General features: G+C 33.8%; 2 protein-coding genes across 2 annotated transcripts in view; one reads left to right on the top strand and one right to left on the bottom strand.

The window, feature by feature from the left end:
• The window catches only part of LOC136042327 (exostosin-3-like), a 121,582-nt gene that overhangs the window by 93,019 nt on the left and 7,817 nt on the right, over positions 1 to 20,746 (bottom strand). The gene's annotated exons all lie outside the window — the stretch shown is intronic.
• On the top strand, positions 3,101 to 6,349 carry LOC136042326 (AF4/FMR2 family member lilli-like). Its single transcript, XM_065727280.1, has 2 exons — positions 3,101 to 3,259; positions 5,900 to 6,349. Exons 1-2 carry the CDS (start codon positions 3,130 to 3,132, stop codon positions 6,046 to 6,048), a joined length of 279 nt encoding a protein of 92 aa, XP_065583352.1. The 5' UTR covers positions 3,101 to 3,129; the 3' UTR covers positions 6,049 to 6,349.

Raw genomic sequence — 20,746 nt, 5'->3', positions numbered from 1 at the left:
AGTTTTTTTATTAGTTTTTAGTTTTTTTTTCTTTTTAGTTTTTTTGTCCCGGTCGTCATTTATATCCCCCTGTTTCCCCCGGTGTCCCCGTTGTAGTTGTGTCCCTGTGTCCCGGTCGTCATTTATATTCCCTGTGTCCCGGTATTGGTTTTTTATATATATAGATAGTTTTTTTTTTTTTTCTTATGTCCTGGTCGTCATTTATACTCCCTGTGTCCCGGTGCTTTGTTGATTGCTAATCGAACATTCCTTTTGTCCTGGTCGCTTTCTCTTTGAGTTTCGTCATTTATTTTTTTCTTTTTTAGTTCTTTTAGTTTTTACCTTTTTTAGTTTTTTTTAGTTTTTTAGATGAAAATTTTTTTTAGTTTTTTCCTTTTTTTCTTTTTAGTTTTTTATTGGTTTTTACCTTTATTTTAGCTTATTTTTCAGTTTTTTCCTTTTTTTTTATTTTTTTTTATTTTTTATTTTTTTTTAGTTTTTTACCTTTTTTTAGTTTTTTTAGTTTTTTTAGTTTTTTAGCTTTTTTACTTTTTTTTATTAGTTTTAGTTTTTTTTGTAGTTTTTGCCTTTTTTTAGTTTTTTCAGTTTTTTTTTTAGTTTTTTATTGGTTTTTACCTTTATTTTAGCTTATTTTTCAGTTTTTTCCTTTTTTTTTAGTTTTTTTTAGTTTTTAGTTTTTTAGTTTTTTACCTTTTTTTAGTTTTTTTAGTTTTTTAGCTTTTTTATTTTTTTATTAGTTTTTAGTTTTTTTTGTAGTTTTTGCCTTTTTTTAGTTTTTTTAGTTTTTTAGCTTTTTTATTAGTTTTTAGTTTTTTTTGTAGTTTTTGCCTTTTTTTAGTTTTTTTAGTTTTTTAGCTTTTTTATTTTTTTTATTAGTTTTTAGTTTTTTTTGTAGTTTTTGCCTTTTTTTAGTTTTTTCAGTTTTGACGTCACCTGATCCAGTTTTTTCAGGTGACGTCACCTGATCCATCCATCCACAGACAGACAACTTATTTTTATATATATAGATATATATATATATATATATATATATATATATATATATATATATATATATATATATATATATATATATATACTAGCTGTTGGGGTGGCTCTCCCCCCCCCCAAGCCCTTCCGCGTGCGTAAGTCGTTACGCGCTATATTAGTTACGCGCCATTGTAGTTGTGTCCCTGTGTCCCACCTGTGAATATAGATAGATATATATATATTTTTAACTACGTAAAACTTGCGAATATACAACATTCTTTGCTGTCCCATTGTCTGTCCATATAGATAGGTTGTCAGGTTTACCAACTCTTGAACAGGCAACATAATAATTGTCCATGGGAAAGCAATCCGTATTCAGATCTATACCGCATTTTCCTAACGATTGCCCTTGAGCTTTGTTGATGGTGATTGCTAATCGAACATTCCCTGTGTCCCCGTCGTCATTTATATATCCCCCTGTGCCCCCGGAGTCCCCGTTGTAGTTGCGTCCCTGTGTCCTGGTCGTCATTTATATTCCCTGTGTCCCGGTCGTCATTTGTGTCCCGGTATCCCAGTCTGTAATTTCTCTTTGAGTGTCCCGGTCGTCATTTATATTCCCTGTGTTCCGGTCGTCATTTGTGTCCCCGTGTCCCAGTCTGTAGTGTCATCCTATAATGACGTCATATACAAAGCCTTATATACTTATAATGACGTCAAATGCAAACCCACAAACAAAAAAACATGCATATACACAACTTATTTTTATAATATATATCTAAGGCTTGGGGGAGAAATCCCCCTCTTCTCAAACACCCCCCACCCGCAACCTAAAAATCCCCTGAAAACGTCTGTACACTTCCAAATAACCATTACTATACGTAAGCACTGGTCAAAGTTTGTAACTTGTAGCCCCTCCCACGGGGACTGTGGGAGAATAAGTCGTCCCCAAAGACATAGTTATAAGGTTTTTCGACTACTCTATCTCAGAATTTTGATCTGGTGGCTTTGGGAAAATAATTAGCGTATGGTAATGATCAGCGTATTATGCTTAGGCTATTGGAGAGGGCTTCCGGTGATTTCATCTTTTTGACTGAGAATGGCAGTTTGTTCCAGATCCTGATGACCCGGGGTATGAACGAATGATAGTAAGAATTATATCTTGCAATCTTCATCTTCATATGCTCCAATTGCAGACTCTGCGATCTTGTGTTGCTTTGGGGATTTATTGGACCAAGCTTGTCTTTTACGTTCCCAAAAATCTCGTGAACTATCTTAAAGAGGGTTTTTAAGTCTAAGATCGTTCTTCTTGTCTCAAGTTTATGGAGAGTGAGCCTTTATTTATCTATGGATGTTCAAAATCAGAGTGTTATATGCAGCTTTGGCGATTCTGAGTTAAATTCAAAGTTCTCATGAATCAATTTTTTCAGAACAAATTTTCACCTTTAATATCAATGGAAAAAACAGTTACTATTGTCTGAATCAGCTTCAAATGGTATTTCTATCTCACTTGACAGATTTTTTTCAAAATGCGTTTTCCCTTATTGTTTACTGTGGGCCGGAGTTCATTTACTAAGTTCTGACGGATACTTCAACCCTCTTCACCAAGTACACCTATTGGTTCTGATTTAGGGACTGTTTGCCGATAGGTCCAATGCACGTATTCTTTACCTTCTACGGGATTGCCATGTAAGCTGCTAAATGTCTTGTAAATTCTTAAGATTCCGAATGCAATTGAGTCACGAGAAATCAAATTCCTGTGCTGATGCCTGATGCCCAAAACATGCATGTTCTTAGGCGAAAATTTACCCCTTTTCGTGAGTGGTCTTTCAGATCCATAAGGAGAGGTGATCTACCCCCATAACCCACCCTTAATCTTAAAAATTGTTTTTGGACTGAGCTTGCAGTATGGTTACTGAGGACGTTCGCCCCCGTCTTATTGCAAAATATCTTGATTTTAAAATTGAAGATTATATTCATATGCTTACCAGCACAAAGTTAGAAGGGGAAATGATGATATTAGTGTGATAAAATTCTTCCCTCTCCCTAAAATTTAAATATTATGATCTACAAGATCATACCGAAAGTTGATATCCAATCAGATCGATTTGACATTTACAAAAAATTATAAATAAAATAGATATTATTTTTTAGTCATCTCTTATGGTTATACCGGTTCCAGTACCCACTCATTCAACTCTAATGAGGAACCATCATAATGTAGGATTGTTGCAAGCATCTCTTGATCTTTGGGACCAGGCAGACCAAATGGTTTTCAGAACTCACTCTGAAGGTAAGTAAAAAATTTTGTTTTACTATTTTTTTTACGCTTTCAGTAAGTAACGATAACACCACTGTTCTACTTTGCATTTTGTTTGTCATTTTAAACATTTATTTCATTGCTTGTCTTTTTCCTTATATCTCGCTGTGTAAATCTTGAGATAGTAGCCAACTTGTTATATTAGGTTTTATTTTTATTGAAATTTTATTTGTTGTTCTTGTCCTTTAGTATTTTTGTTTGCATTATTCAATTCCATTTTTTATTGTTTATATTCTCATTTTAGCTTAAAGCTATTAAAGTGAATAAATGTATTTTAATCTACACACTTGGCCTATATCCTGTTAGAGAAAAGTCTATATAAATTCATTACAGGAGAGAAGGTTTGCCCGGTTTCTCTCTGTTCTAGTCTTTTCTATTTACACTGCCAATCCAAGCGGAAAAGAAATATACATCAACGAATCGTTGTTTCCGGCAATTAATATTTAGAAATTTGCACACATGTAGGGTCGGGGGGGCCTTGTTTTTCTCTAATATTTTGTCTCCAACGGGGATTGTACAAATCTTAGTAACAGCCGTAAAGGGAAATACTTTCCGCCATTTTCGTTTGACCGGTATAAATCCTTATTATAGATAGAAATTAACTAAGGAACGATATGTCAGAAATTACATAAAGAAAGAAAACGATTAAAAATTGGGTTTTTAAAGGTCAAATGAAAATACTGCGAAATAAGTGAATATTTCGAGAGAACAACCGCATGTCTTCTTCAGCGCGAACAAAATACTCTGATCAAGGAAAAGGCAAAAAACACGCGGAAAGCACAACATAACCTATGAAAAAAAAAAACAGTTAAAAATTAAATAAAATTCAATAAAAGATCAAAAATTCAAAGCATCAAAATCAAATACCTAACAACAATAAAGTGAGTATTCGCCAATATCGCCAGTTATTCGCCAAATTTTTTCTTTTATTTTTCAGTTTTTCGTTATTATCCGTTGGTGGCAGTTCATATTTGTATGGATTTTGTGCAAATCGCGGATATTGGCTATGGCAGGCCAATGTTGTATAAAAAATTATCTTTATCAGAAAAAATGACACTTGCCCCCCCTCCCCTGGATTCAAAAAAAAACCTTGGCTCTCCTCCAAATTTTAGCGAAATGACGCCACTTATTGTCACTGCTAAAATATCCAAGCGCAAAAGATATATATCAACGAATTCTTGTTTCCAGTATGAATATTTTGAACTTGGCACATACGTGGGGGGGGGCCTTGCTTTTTCTCTAATATTTTGTCACCAAGGGGGGTTTTACAGTCATTGGGAACAGTCGCAAAGTAAAATGTTTTTCGACATTTTTGCTTGACTGCTGTTAATTTTTATCATTGGTATAAGTTCATTATGGAACAAAATTGCACGGTATATTTAAGTGACCCAGTTTGCAACTTGTATTTCAAAACATATGTTTTATTTTAAGCTAATGAGTCAATTAACAAATCTAGGGATTTTAGTTTGGCCATTGCTTCACGGATTTTGTAAAAATCCGCAATAACAGAGCTCTCAACATAATACTACTACTATTCCTGCTGGTAAAACTTATCATAGAACAAAGATGCTAGCGGACATAACACTGTAAAGCTAAGTCAGTTCGTTGGTTATCTTAGCTCAAACAAAATTATATTAGATAAAACTGCGCTTTTTTTTTCTCTTGAAAATAATTATTTGTCAAAAATTGTCCCATATTTCTGGATTTTAGTAGTAATAATGTCAATAATAATTTAGTATCAATTAACATCCAAAATGTAATTAGCAGAACTAATATGTTTAAACAATAATAGTAAATAAATAACAATTTTCTGTAATGTAGTGTTCCATCTCTCAATTTTAATCTTTGAGAACAGTATTACGTTTTATACCAGCCAAAAAACGTTCTTATTTTAGTTTTTTGTAAGTTTTCATTCTCTTCTTCTTGGAATGATGCTGGTGTATAAGGAACGTACTTAGTCTTTTTTTTTCATTAGTTAATGATAATGATGATGCTGGTTTAGTCCTTCTTCTTACTGGTTTGACTTGAGGAACAGGCACTTAGAATAAACTGATAAACTTTGAATATGCTGATTGTAAAAAAGTACCAAAGAAACAATACACGACCTACGGATTAATAAAATAATAAAACTAATAAATAAATAAAATAAGCAAATAAAATTAATAAAAAAAAATAGTAAACAAAAGCTGAAAAATAATAGTAAATAAATTAAAATTCTCTGGAATTTAATGTTCCGTCTTTCAATCTTCGGTGTTTGAGAACAATACTACGTTTTCGATGCAACCCAAAACAGTTAATATTTTAGGTTTTTTTTGTGTGTAAATTTTCAGTCTCTTCTTCTATAAATGAGGCTGAAATGTACGCACTTTATGGTATTTTCATCATAATAGTAATGACGATGATGATTCATTCCTCCCCCTTCTCCTCACTGGCCTCATTTGAGGGACAGGCACTTAGAACAAACATATAAACTTTGAATATGCTTTTTGTAAAAAAGATCTGAAAAAAATTGTACACTACCTACGAATTTCTAATATAAAGATTTGAGGAATTATATATTAACATTATTTTATGCCATAATATATATCATATAATTATAATTTTGTTTTACAGACTTTTTTATCCAACTTGACCACGAATTTGGATCCCTGACTCTTCACAGCCCTCTAAGAGAGTTAGTTCGTATAGTGCGTGCTGCAGTAGAAAGACTTGGCAACTATAATAGAGATTGTGCTATTGGCCGCGATGTGAACTGGCCTTGATATGATACAAGTGATCCGAAATCTTTGCAGCCTAGCGGCCTTACGAACAGTTCACTCAATAGTTGCTAATTGATATGAGAGTCCATAGTGGAAACGAAGTGTGAACTTGCCTTAATACCGTATTTTCGTATTTCTTAGATATAGATAACGTATATGAAGAGGGGTTCTTTTTTAAAATAACTTTTTCGTGACTTTTTGCGAGCGAGCTTGTTGTTACCCAAATGCATGAACAATTCGTTTTTCTGTTCTGGTTTACATGATGTCTGTTTCTTTCTCAAATTGCTCGCGTTGAATACTGACAAGAAATACTGGATATATATATATATATATATATATATATATATATATATATATATATATATATATATATATATATATATATTTGAAAAAGGGGAAGTACCTGAGTCTTCAAACGCCAGTAGGCCTCGGTTTTGTAGATTATGAGCAAGCTTTTGATGCAGGTGATAGGAGAACTTTTATTAATATCCTTTTCTTGTATGATATACCAGATAAATACACTAGGGTGATTAGTACTATGTTCCAGAATAATATTGCTGTGGTTAAGGTAAGAAATGAGGTTAGTAGCTTGTTTCGTATTGAGTCAGGGTTTAAGCAGAGTAGCGTTCTATCCAGGAAGTAACACCCTCCTGGAATTAGATTTTGTTGGTGATTTAAGTATCCTAGATGAAAATGCTAGAAAAAAATAAACTTTTATAGGTTTTGCGAGTTCCGGGTGAAAAATAAGATCTTGAAAATTTATGTTAAGAATACTGAGTCGCTAAGACTAGCAAAAAGTGAAGGGGAAAGGTGTTATTGGGTAGTTAGAAGATCGATCAAGTGGACAGCTTGACCTGCCTAATAGTATTATTAGTAAAGATGGTGGGAGCAAAGAAGAAGTGAAAAGTAAAATAACCAAGACCCAGTGCGTTTTTCGTTTTTCAAAAGTCTGGAAGAATTGGAAGATAAGTCTGTGGACCAAGATTAGAATAACAGAAGCTACTGCGATGATAGTGCGTAGTGGGTGCTACGAAAACGGACTAGGATTTTCTAGATGTTTTCCAGAGAAGTTGCCTATGGATTGCTTTGGGTGCCCTACTGACTGACCGTACCTCAAACAATAACTTTTACGGAAAATGTGGTTTAATCCCGCTTTCAAGGGCTATGATGAGAAAAAGGTTGAGATGGATTGGGCACGTTGTGTGGATGAAGAATGAAAAATTGCCAAAGATTGTCCTTTTTGTCCAACTGTCTTGGGATGAACGAAAAGCAGTTCATCTTCGAATGGGTTGGGAGGATGTTGTAAAAACAGATTTAAGGAAAATGGTAACTTCCTGGGAGGGTGTAAAAAGGGAGGCTTTGACTAGATTTGGAGGGAGGAAAAGCGTGTGTAGCTGACCTCTGGTGACTTGATGATGAAGTGGGTTGTTAGTTGTAGCTGTAGTAGTAAGGGTTGTCATAGGCAGTACGCTAAATGGACTGGGTCTATATTTTCTTTCAAAATATAAAGTTACACGAGTATATCTTAAGAAAATAGCCTTTTCTTACTAATTTCTATTAAAGTTAGTAAACTGTGTAAAGACACATATCATACCAAGTTAACAATTTTTTCACTTTAACTTGGTTCTTTTTTGTTTCAGTATCACATGCTCGAAAAGGTTCTGAAGCCATTACTTTTTCATCTTGTATTGCATATTTTAGCAAATGGAGGTGGCAACCCTGATTGTAATATGTTGTTATTTGTCACTGAGAGTCTAAGACGGTGATCAGATGCTTGTTAATTTAACCATGTCTAGACAAGATCTTTGTGGACCTTAATATACAGGCAAATCCCATTCGCCTGTAAAATTTGGTGCTTTGCCTCAATAGGTTTTAACTTAGGACCTGGCTCTAGAGTCTTATACCTTAGAAAATTCTAGACAACTCTAGAAATTCTACAAAATGCTGAAAATTTTCTATGAATTTGCAGTTTCCACCTATGAAGAATGCTATTTTACACTCTCTTCACCGTCTGCGCATAAGAGTACTGTTCAAATATGTATTCGGTCAGGCCAAACACATCAAAAATTGGGCCAGTTCCAGGAAAACTTCACATAAAATAATCGAAAAGTCAAACTAATTGCTGTTTTTATGAACTTTTCATGGATACGGATAATTTTTTCAATACTAGGCCTCCATGATTGAATGGTACACATTTTTATGTGTAATGCGATTGTATGATTCAAATGCTTTAGTGTGAGATAACCTCTTTTGTTTTTTCAATACAATTTAAAGAAGCTACACTTCTTTTGGATGATGCATAGTCAAAGTATCGTCGTCGTTATAACCTCAAATTGAACCAAAATAATAAAAAAGAATTTTCACATGACCTTGTAGCATATCGAAAAGACTAAGATAATAGACAAATCACACGAGACAATCGTGATGTGACCATACATTATGCTTTTTTACTGATATATATATATATATATATATATATATATATATATATATATATATATATATATATATATATATATATATATATATATATATATATATATATATATATATATATATATATATATATATATATATATATATATATGTATTCCTTTTCTCCTTCTGTCTCTCTTTTTTTTTTTTTGTGTTTGTGCTGTTGCATTGGTGATTTCTCTTTTCATGATATATATATATATATATATATATATATATATATATATATATATATATATATATATATATATATATATATATATATATATATATATATATATATATATATATATATATATATATATATATATATATATATATATATATATATATATATATAACTTATTAGATAAAAATACACAAATAAAATAAAACACACTACCAATTTGCTTTTCTGAATTGTTTTTTCTTGCTGATAAAGGAGATTAAAGCTCCTTATCCTGTTTAAGCTTAGCATCACAATCTGGAATTTGTTTTTGGAAAGTAGTTTTTTTTTAGAAAGCTACAAGTTTGGGAAAGTAAGAAACAATTTTTAATAAGTTATTTCAATAACAAGTGAGTAAATGAAATCAATTTGTAAAAATTAATAGAATTAATAATTTGACGAATGGAATTTTGATTGATTAACCAAATTTACTTCTCTTTGAGTGATTTGAGGGGAGACTATTGCAATTCAGGGCGAAAATGTGTGCGTTTTTATCCTAGGCAAAAAATGATTAACTATTAATTATTGTCAGTATATGTTTTATATATGATGTAGAAAAGTTAAGTTAGAAACCGATAATAATTTATCGACAATAATAAAATGTGTCAAATACATTCCATTGGCAACATTTCACGTTCAATGTGTGTCGTGCCATGCCTAATTCTAATTGGTCAATTTCTTACTGGACTGTTTAGCCAAAAATTAACACTCTGCCATCGCAGCTTTCGCTCTACAACTAGTCTTAACCTGTTCCCTATTTTAAGATTTTTTAGTTTTTAGGGAGTATTTTTTCTTCTTTTTTCTTCTTTTGAAATATTGACTGTATCTTTTTAGCAAATATGTTTTAAGTAGGTAAATAATACCTAACTCGATTGTCTTTTAAACTAATCGGAATTGTGCATTAAACTATGGAAAATTAATAATTTGGCTGATATGTTCACTCATAGATAAAATAATAGATAAGCAAATACAGTTCATAAATATATGCGTTGCCGAATACAGATGTTAGGGATAATCCACTTAAAACTCTCTGAAAACAGATTTCCGTCCACTCAACATTATTTCAGGAAAATACCCAAAAATCTGAATATTTGGAACGAACACCCAGATATTGTTAATTTACCGCTGCTTAGCCCATCAAGGTCGTGTTCTGGGGGGTGGGGGTGGAATCAGAGTTTGAGCCCTTGCCACCCAAATTTTTTCCGACTCGTAGAAACGTATCGAAAATGTGGATAAAAAAATTCCGATGCATTTTTTAAAGTTTTATTTTGTAACACTGATCAAAAATCTCGAAAAGCCTTTGTTGTCCCCCTAAAAAGCTGGGTCATTTTGATTTTTTATTTCAAGTCTGACGCAGCTAAACCCTGAAAATTCGTGTTTTTGTTAATTTCAGATTTTTTTTCCTTAGGTAAACTAAACTCTTAGATAAAGGCATCATAAATAATATTTTTTTTTTTGCATTTGATCATTTACTCGAAACAGTATTTGGTGGTGGAATTAAACTTGATCCTACTAGGCTCTGATTTACTTGATCCTACTAGGCTCTGATTTAAAGCTTATTTTATTTTTTAGTTCTATTGCAACTGCATTGCATTTTCTGGTGCTTTTGAAGGAATTTCTCCTTACTCAAAAATACTTTGTGTGCGCACGGTTCAAAGCATTGTTAAATTTTATTTTCGTCCATAGTTAAGAGAGTAATTTAGTGTTTCTAGCATCTTTTATTCAAATTTCAATGAAGTCGCCTAAAAAAAAATCGAAAATTACATAGTAGCGCCATGGCAAACGGACTAATATTTGTAGAAACTTGAGCAAAATAGTGTTAAGCCATATCCACCTTGAGGTTGTCACCAAAGTCAAATTGTGCTAGTTGAGTCGCCCTTACGCCAAGCCAATTAAACCAGACGAAGGGAAATTAATGTGCTCCGCAGATGCCAAATTGATTAAGGCGATGCGACGCCTAAAAATCATTTTACAAGCTTAAGCCTGGGTTGATCGTCTCAAAGATCAAGGGTCCGTTCGTGGATTCTCCCAGGGCACAATTAAAGCGGTTGGCACCATTGGAAACTCCCCAAACGACCGAATTATTCAATGACAATTCCTTTGAGCTAACTGTTAACGTTATCCTAATAGGCAAGCTAGAACTTTTTAAGAGACTGCCCTTTTCTGAACTTAAAAAAAGAATCTGCTCCCTCTGATAAAAAAAACGAAATTCCCACTTTCTAATGATGCAAGATTTCGAAAACTGAATACCGCTATCTCGGGCACAAAACGGGAGAGGCTGTATGGTTTTTCGAAGATTTCTGGGAAAGTACGAGGTGGCTTTTAGCATTCCGTCGTTTGTTCGGATCTCTTAGCCAAGCTCTAAGAGGTTTGGCAAGACTGCCCAGTCCATTCTAAGTAGTTTGACCACGCAAACTAAAACAAAGTTTGTAACGGACGAGCTAGGATGGTTCAAGTATCTGAGAGGTTAGCAGAACAAAATTCTCTTGGCAAATGTGGCTCAACTGCTGCAATCAAAGATGGATGACTTACCTCTGTCATGACTTACCTTTATTTGAGGGAACGAATTGGATGGGTTTGAATGTTTATTGTGCATTTCTTTTGTAGTTTTTTTTTGTGTCTTTCAGAAAAACAGCCCCCCCTCGCGTCCTAATATGAATTCGCAAGGCTTGCAAGAAAATTAGAAATATGAATGAATAAGAATGACGTTTTTGGCGACCGAAACCCATGAAAAGAAAATCCTCCGTTATCAAAAAATTCTCCCTAAATTCTGAGCTTGGAGGAAGTATCACATTACTTGAAGGATAAAAAGTGAACTTGGCCATAGGAACAATTCTTCTGAGATTCCTCTTTGAATTAAATAGACCTTACATTTTGTACTTGCAGATAAACTTAACCCTAAGAACCTCTTCCTTCAAGAGCCGTCCTTAAATTCGAACCTCTTAATCAAAGAATAATATTTAAATTACTTGAATAATATAGAATTATATAATTATTTTAGTCTTCTTTTAGGAAGAAGAATGAGTTTTCTATCACACTTGATTTTGTCCAAAGAAGAAACAGAACCAAAAAGAAATCACTTTAAGAATAGGAAATTTTTTTAAAGTACAACAAACATACAATATTTTGTGTGTTTTTTTTTTACTATTTACGGATAATACTCCCTTTTAATTTTAGAGCTTAAACGATCAATTTAGACTTCAAACCTCATAATCCGTCGGGTAAATTTCAAATTTAGCAGTTGCTACTTATAACTTTGCTGTTTATTGCCAATTATTTTTGAATGATTAATTGCTGGCAATTGGCAAAATACAGCTCAATCTGATATAAAAGTTTATATTCAGCCCAACGTTAGGGGGTAAACACTTTGTTGATCAAGAAGAAAAAAAAAGCAAACGTTTAGATTTCAAAATAGTGCTAGATTTAATTATTGTTTGTTTCTCACTCAATTGGACTATGTGTCTGGACTTTTTCTACAATTAACCATGACTTGATGCCCACAACTATTCCATTTTAATTCAAAAAGGCTAAATTGCTGGCAGATTAATCTGCAACAATCTCCTATAATCTCAGAATGGTGTTCACTAAGATATCGATATATATAGAAATGCCACAGGAGCCATGGACCATTACCAGAAGAGTTATAGGGGAGATCAGAGTGTATAAACCCCACATTAATAATGAAGTAAGCACAGCTCCTAAGGGATGCATGAATCAATCTAAAAACTGAGATACTTGGAAATTATCCATGCATTGTTCTAAAGATTCAGTAGCCATAATTATGAAGAATCTGATTGGTTATAGTGTTATCGGTATGTTTATTATAAAATATTATCAGTTGTTGAGAGAAGAGGAAAAATGTTGGCATTTTCCCAATTTTCCCGAGGAGGGTACTTCAGACCAATCTTTGGACCAGATTACCGTGTCCGCATTGTTCTGTTTGAGATCTTCCAACAAAGAATCTATCAACATTTTCCCCAGCAATCTATTCTACATTGTTCCACATAAGTACAGCATCAAATAATCAGACGAAGCAATAAAAAGAATTATATAAATTTTATACACGCATATTAAACAAAAATCGTAAAAAAATTATTTTCAAATTCGAATATTTTTTAGGAATACCCTTGACCCCTCCTTCCCACAAAGGACTAGCGATCAGCTAAGAATACAAACATCATGGAACACGCACTTGTATAGAACTAGAACGCAGGAAAACATATTACCTGATCAGTACCATATCAGCTGGCAGCCTTTGATCCTTTTCAACAACGATAAGGTCTCCCACTTTTATTTTCATAGACTTTACTGTAACTCTACCTAATTTGGTAAGCTTTACGTACTTCATTGAGTTGATTTCTGAGTCAAACGTTAAAAATTTAACGTTTTGATTTCAAAATAGTGCTAGATTTAATTTTTTTCCTATTTGCAGATAATACTCCCTCATGATTTCAGACTGAATTATTGCATTTTGACCTTTTGACCTTTTGAACCTTGAATTATTTTGACCTTTTACTGTTATGAAACGATAGTCACTTTTTTTAGTCTCATTTTTTCCATTGTGTCTGATTCTGGCTTTATTTTGTCAATTATGAAGACTTTGCTACCAAAAGTGATATTGCTCTTATGAATATTTTGACTACGGACAGTTGTTACTCTTCAATATTGGTCCTCTACAGTGGATAGTTTCAACCTTCTTATTGCAAGATAATACCAAGGGAATAAATCAATACGTGGGGGTGGATGGATGGGGACTTTCCGCTTATAGGGCATGTTGGACATTGATACAAGCCTCGTATTTCCACGCTCAAGCTGCGCATGAAACGCCTGTATGAAGTCGACCAAACCAAATGCATTTTCTGAAATTATTAGGTTTTACCGTTGACGTTTTGTTTTTAAACTGTATGTTTAGACATCAAACTGGATGCCATCAGTAATGAGCAAATGAAGTTTTTAATCTTTTTTAGTTTACCAGAACCTTGAATAAACATTCAAAATATGAATCTTTCTAAGGCCAAATTGACCAAGTGTATAAATAAGAAAATGCACTGGAATTTTTCGTGCTTTTTAGTACAATAAAAGCTACTGAATTTTTCATGCTGGCTTAAATATGAAATATTTTTAAATGACCCTTTTTGAAATGGGCTTCTTTAATTAAGCACCTAAAATCTTTTTTGCCAACAAATCATATTCTACAAAGAAATAATTTTCAGGTCCTAACTTTTATTTGTCATAGGTACAAGAAGATAGCTTTTTGGAAATTAAGCCAGTTTCTGTAAAAATTTCCGTTTTTTTAATTAGCTTGTAATAATTTGTATGAACCCTAACCGATAAAGTTTTCAATGGTGAATATAAAATATTATAAGGGGCCCGATAAACTTTTAAGACGTATACATTTTGGATGCAAAAAAGGATAGGATTAAAAAAAAAAGGATAGGATGCATTTTGGATGCAAAAAAGGATAGTTTGTCGTAAAAACCATGAAATACGTTAGAACGTGAAGACTCGGCTGCACGAACCAAAAATAATTCTAGGATCATAAAAAAAAATTACATTGGCTATACGTAAAGATGCTCCTTGTCACAGTAAATTGCCACATGTCACAAACGATCATGAGAACGTTTGTGTCTTGGCTAAAAAAACATCAAAGTTTCTAAATTTTATAAGCAATCATAGTTGACTTATTAAGATTTTTTTTATATATTCTGTAATTGAAATATTGCAAACATTCGTGTCATTTTATGGATTAGTTGTAGACAATTCATTCCAGGCAATCTAATGGTCCTATGTCAATTTTAAATTCTTTAGTTAACCTGCCTGAGACTCTAGGCAGGCGTGGTGCCGTGCTAAAAGATAACAAACAAGTATTGGTCCAATAAGAGAGGCATACTTACTCCCGCTCTTTTTACCCGTGGCATTTAACCAAACACTCGGAAAACTATAGGTTCTATGACTATCTACCTTAGTTCTTCTGTCCCAGGAATGACGCATGGAAGGATAATAAATAGACTTATCTATTAACAAATGAACTAACATCATATCTATACGATCCTAATAAAGGGGTTACTGACAGATTTGCCTCTCACTCAATTGTGCTATCTGCCTTGGCTTTTTCTACAATTAAACATGGCTTGATGCCCACAACTATTCGATTTTAATTCAAATGCCTCTCAAACTTTTGAGTTAAAATGTAATAGTTGTGGGCATAAAATCATGGCTAATTTTAGATATGACCAGGAGTATGGTCATATCTAGAGGGATAGTGGTTGTAACCCCTTCCCTTTGAAATGTTTGTCCGACTCATAAAAACGTAACAAAAATGCATGTAAGCAAATTATTGACGCGTTTTTTTCAAATTTCAGTTTGGAAAATCCTCAGTTGTATTTTAGAATGGACTTGGTCAAATTGGCTACAAAACAAGTTTTAATATTCGAAAGCTAAGTATTGTCTTTGCTCTTTTGAGATAACCATTTTGTTCAGTATAGTTGAAAGATCAAATAATTATGTCCTTTGGCTTAAAATGACGCCCCACAGCACATGGGGAGAGACCTGTAAGCTATGAAATTCGCCCGTTGTTTACGTATAGTATTTGTTATTGGGAAGTATACTGACATATTTTTTTTCGGGGGGGGGGGAGGGAGGTTTGGCTCAGAGTGGATTTCTGTAGGGAGAATCTTCCTTGGGGAGGAAAATTTCTGGAGGTGAATATTCTAGGGGAAATGTTACACTAGGGGATTTGACAGAATTACTATAAGAAATTCTTTTTGATGGTCTTACGTTCTGTTCCAGGGGAACCATCCAGGGCCTTTTTTGCGCGTGTTTTGGTTCCCGGGAAATAATTTCTACGGAAGGATGCATTTCCAGACTGATCGAGAAACCGATTGGAGATTAAACTCTTATTCAAATTAAAGAATGCTAAGGAGAATTTTTCAGGCTGAATCCTCCTCAAGCAATTTTACAGGGAGGGAGGATTCTCAGCGAGGACGGAATTGTCTGAAGGGAATTTGATGGGTGGGGGGTTGCACTTTACGTTGGACGAAATTTCCAAGGAGGCGTCTTCCGTGAGGGGGATGGGTAAATTTCATAGAGGGTGAGCCAGATTTACCGACATTATTTGAAAAGCGAACAGAAATCATTAGTTATATGAAGGCTTGCCCCTCCTCAACACCTTGCTATTTACCCTAAAGTTTGTCTTTGTGTCCAACTTTTTTAAGAGCGTCTACTGAAACACGGGGACCTTTTAATTAGAATAGGAAGCTTTTTTTTTAAAGTGCTAAGAGCTTTAACGTAAAGAGTAAGGTATTGAGATGGGGAGCACCCTTCATATACGGAATAAACCTGCCAACATTGATATGTTAATTTTTTTTTACTTTTTATGTACGGTCAGCCAAATTTGAGCCTGTAATAGTTGAAAAATGTTCAGAAATTAAGTAAAAAAAAAACTAGTACTTTAAAACTAAAAGTAGGAGCGACATTAAGACTTAAAACGAACAGAAGTTATTTTGTATGTGAAAGGGGCGGTTCCCTCTTCAACGCCTCACTCTTTACGCTAAAGTCTTTACTGTTTTAAGAAGCAGAATTTTGACAAAGAGTCAAACTTCAACGTAAATAGTTATGCGTTGAGGAGGCTTTTCAATTATGCTGAACAAAATGGCTATCTTAGAATTTTTTATCAGGTAACCTTTAGAGAAAAGGAGGGTAGGAGGGGGGCCAGTTTCCCTCTAATCTTTTGGATCACTTTAAAGGGCAGTAGAACTTTTAATTGCGTTTGTTTCACATACAGAAACTATTCAATGTGTGAAAGGGGCTGTTCGCTCTTCAACGCCTTACTCTTTAATCTTAAGTTTTTACTGTTTTAAGAAGTAGAGTTGTGACAAAGAGTCAATTTTTAGGGTAAATAATTATGGGTTGAGGAGGGGACAGCTACGTTGAGGAGGCTTTTCAACTATGCTGAAAAAAATGGCTATCTCAGAATTTTGATCAGGTAACCTTCTGGGAGAAAGTGGGTAGGAGGGGGGCCAGTTGCCCTCTAATCTTTTGGATCACCTTAAAGGGCAGTAGAACTTTTAATTCCGTTTGTTTCACATACAGAAATTATTCTGTATGTGAAAGGAGATGTTCAAAAATAGCGACGAAGACCACACTGCCTTTCCATAACAAACAAATACAACGCAGAGACAATAGGGAAAATTTCAAGACAGTGGAAATTATTTCTGTGAATATTTCGGCCCTAAGTCCAAGGGCCGTCTTCAGTACAATACAAGAATAGGAGAGAAACTATATGTATGTCATTATATATGTATGTTATGATATATATATATATATATATATATATATATATATATATATATATATATATATATATATATATATATATATATATATATATATATAAAAGAACTTACATCAAATTGTGAGGATTAAAACCGAGTAATTAAAAACACTTTTTAAAACTTTATTTAAAAATAGCCCTAGCACCCTTACTTCAACGAAGTTCAACCAGGACTGGCGAAAAGAATGAAATGAGAATATAAGCTCATTCAAACTGAAGAGAATAAAATGATTAGATGCAATTCCTTAAAGCTAATCTTGCTTGTTTAGCAGCCTTTCTCAAAGGACTTTTCGTAGTTGGTTCAGTACTATTATAAATCGGTTTAGTAAAATATTTTGTTAGATCATTTTTTATTAAATTTGAGTATAAAGAATTTAGTGAGTATTCCCCCAAGTCCCTGTTCAAAGAAATATTATTATTTATTTTGAGATTAATTTCGATTGATTCTCGAACCACCTGTTTTATTCCCAAATAATTACTAATTAGTGAAGAGTTTTCAAAAAGTATCATGTGGGACGGATTATCAAATATATGCCAACCTAAAGCAGAATCAAAGGAGTTGTTGGAACTATTTGAAATTAAGGCCTTGTCTATGTCATTTTTATGCTGTTGTAACCGTTTGTCTAGATTCTGATGGGCCCTGCCGACATAGTATGTTCCGCAATCACATGGTATTTGATAGACCCCTCTTTGGCGAGTAACTGGGGTCTTATCTTTACCCGAGTTTAAGAAATTGATGATTTTAAAATTATTAGTAAAAACTACGTACAGATTATTTTTTTGTGCAAATATTTTTTAATTTTGTTGTGATCTTTGGGATATACGGAAGATAGACAATATTTGAGGGCTTATCAGTAGCCTCACATTGTAAAGTATTTTCTTCGATTTTACAAGAATGTCTTTTTATTCTACGGTTAATTATTTTATTGACAAAAGGAATGGGGTATCCATTACCAAAAAGAATATCTCTGATAAAGTTTATTTCTGCATTTATATATGAATTGTAGCAAATATTCAGGGCACGATCAATGAGAGAAGTTACAACTGCTCTTTTTACTTGCGGGGGGTAATTTCAATTAAAGTGAAGATATCTATTGTTTTGTGTTGGCTTTCGATGTATAGTAAAATCCAGTTCATCAGAATTACGAATAATTAATACATCTAAAAACGGAAGTTTATTTTCAATTTTAACTTCTAGGGTGAACTGCAAATTTCGATGATCGTTAAGATGATCTAAGAAGTCCCGAATCTCAGCTTCCCCATAATTCCAAAGTGAAATTACGTCATCCATGTAACGACCCCAATAGACGTGTTTTAAAAAATAAGAATTCAATGCCCAATTCTCAAGATTCTCGACGTAAATATTAGCTAGTAGCCCGGATAAAGGTGCTCCCATGGGTAACCCATTTTTTTGCTGATTAAAAGAATCGCGAAATTGAAAATACATAGAAAACTTATTAAAATTTTTAACAAGAGTCATTAAAACTTCACAATCAATTTCTGTCGCTGAAGTCTCGATCAAGTGATAATTTTCTTTTATTTTGTTTTTTAATAATTCCTCTGAAATAGTTACATCTATATTTGTATACATTGAAACAATGTCGAAACTACTAACTATTGTGTTTTCTGAAATACTTGTGTTGCTAAGTTTTTTAACCAAATCTGTCGAGTTACGAATATAGGAATTTTGAGAATACAATAAAGGTTTGAAAGCTGTACAAAGCCATTTTCCAATATTGGCAACGGGGGCTTTAGTACAAGCTACGATAGGTCTTAAGGGAATACCTTGTTTATGTATTTTTGGTAAACCGTAGAGTTTAGGACAGAAACTACCACGGGGAAAAAATTTATTGTATAGTTGTGGGGTGATTTTACCATTTTGTTTTAGTTGCTTTAATTCATTTATAATATTATTAGTGAGCTGATCAGTAGGATCATGAGTTATTATTTGATATGTAATTGTGCCATTTAAATGCGAAAGCATTTTGTTGTCATAGTCTGTCGTATTCATGACAACAAGTGAATTGCTTTTGTCTGCTTTAGTTATTATAATAGAAGGGTCTTTTCCAAGATTAGATAGTATTTTTATGTCATGCAAATCTTCCGGTGTGGAATTGGTAGGAGGCTTAAACTTTTTTTTGGCTGTTATAGAGGATATTTATAAGACCAGATCTAACTTCATCCGGGTTAGAGACAAAAGGATAGTGTTTATGCAAAGCGGACTCTAGAGAGGAAACTATATCTGCCACAGGAAACTGTTTCGGCACTTTGGAATTATGGGGAAGCTGAGCTTCGGGGCTTCTTAGATCATCTTAACACTTATGACCGAAATTTGTAGTTCACCCTAGAAGTTGAAATTGAAAATAAACTTCCGTTTTTAGATGTATTAATTATTCGTAATTCTGATGAACTAGATTTTACTATATATCGAAAGCCAACACAAAACAATAGATATCTTCACTTTAATTCAAATCACCCCCCACAAATTAAAAGAGCAGTTGTAACTTCCCTCATTGATCGTGCCCTGAATATTTGCTCCAATCAAGGAGGCACGCTCGTGCCTCTTTAAAGAGGTGAACCACGACAATGTTAAGCAATCTTCGGTTCCAGTGGTCGCAGAGGGATGGGGAGGGATGCATTTCGTAGCCCGAGCTCCAACTAAGAAACCTGCCAAATTTCATCCCCCTCCGACTTTTCCTTCATGGGAAAAATCTGGCCGAAAGTTTCAAACCCCCCCCTTTAACCTCGATCCGATAACTCCTTCCTTGTTTTCCAGAAACCACGCATAGCCACTTAATGTTCATGTTCTTTTTTCGCCACGCCTACAGGTCACAGCCGACATCGGATCTGGGTGTACGAAGACTCATTCGACGCGGAATTCTCCGAGTAATTTTGCTTGAAAGTTTCGTCGGAAAATCTTAACCCCCCGATTTTCTAGCTTAGAAAAACCCCATTTCCCCATAAGAGCCCATGTCAAGTTTTTTGTTGTTAAAAGTTACGAATTTCAACATCAAGTACATCAAAATGATCAGCTCGACAAGGTGAGACTGACTGAAAGCTTCAAAAAATTATGTCTTAATCCGTAAAATTTTTATTTGAGAAAAATGACAGAAACCCTGTTTTTTCTCTGCCACGCCTACAGGTCACAGCCGACATCGGATCTGGGTTCACGAAGACTCATTCGACGCGGATTTCTCCGAGTAATTTTCCTGGAAAGTTTCGTCGGAAAATCTTAACCCCCCGATTTTCTAGCTTAGAAAAACCCATTTCCCCATAAGAGCCCATGTTAATTTTTGAAATTCTTAAAAGTTATTTAAAAGTTATATTTATACATGCCCGGTTAGCTCAGTCGGTAGAGCGTGAGACTTTTAATCCTAAGATCAAGGGTTCAAGTCCTTTATCGGGCGGTTTTTTTTCACAAAATATGAAAAAAACTTCGTTTTCTTAAATAGTTAAAGAGGCTGCGTCCCAAAGTCGAACCTTAAAACCTACAGGAATTAGGAAAGACAGTCCTAATTCCTGTTCGAGGAGTACAGGAATTATTAAATTACATCCACCATGGATTGTAGAAAAACGTACAGAAATAATATGAAAAAACTTCGTTTTCTTAAAGAGTTAAAGAGGCTGCGTCCCAAAGTCAAACCTTAAAACGTACAGGAATTAGGAGAGGCAGTTGGACCTCTTTTAAT

This window comes from Artemia franciscana, unplaced genomic scaffold (genome assembly GCF_032884065.1).
Source record: "Artemia franciscana unplaced genomic scaffold, ASM3288406v1 Scaffold_1109, whole genome shotgun sequence".
NCBI lineage: Eukaryota > Metazoa > Arthropoda > Branchiopoda > Anostraca > Artemiidae > Artemia > Artemia franciscana.
The sequence above is the reverse complement of the archived record's forward strand: the minus strand, read 5'-3'. Positions and strand labels throughout refer to the sequence as shown.

Excerpts from the sequence above, each read along its gene's own strand:
- LOC136042326 (XM_065727280.1), top strand. The coding sequence starts at position 3,130 with ATGGTTATACCGGTTCCAGTACCCACTCATTCAACTCTAATGAGGAAC. Across the intron at positions 3,260-5,899 it reads TTTCAGAACTCACTCTGAAG|ACTTTTTTATCCAACTTGAC; the intron begins GTAAGTAAAAAA and ends TTTGTTTTACAG.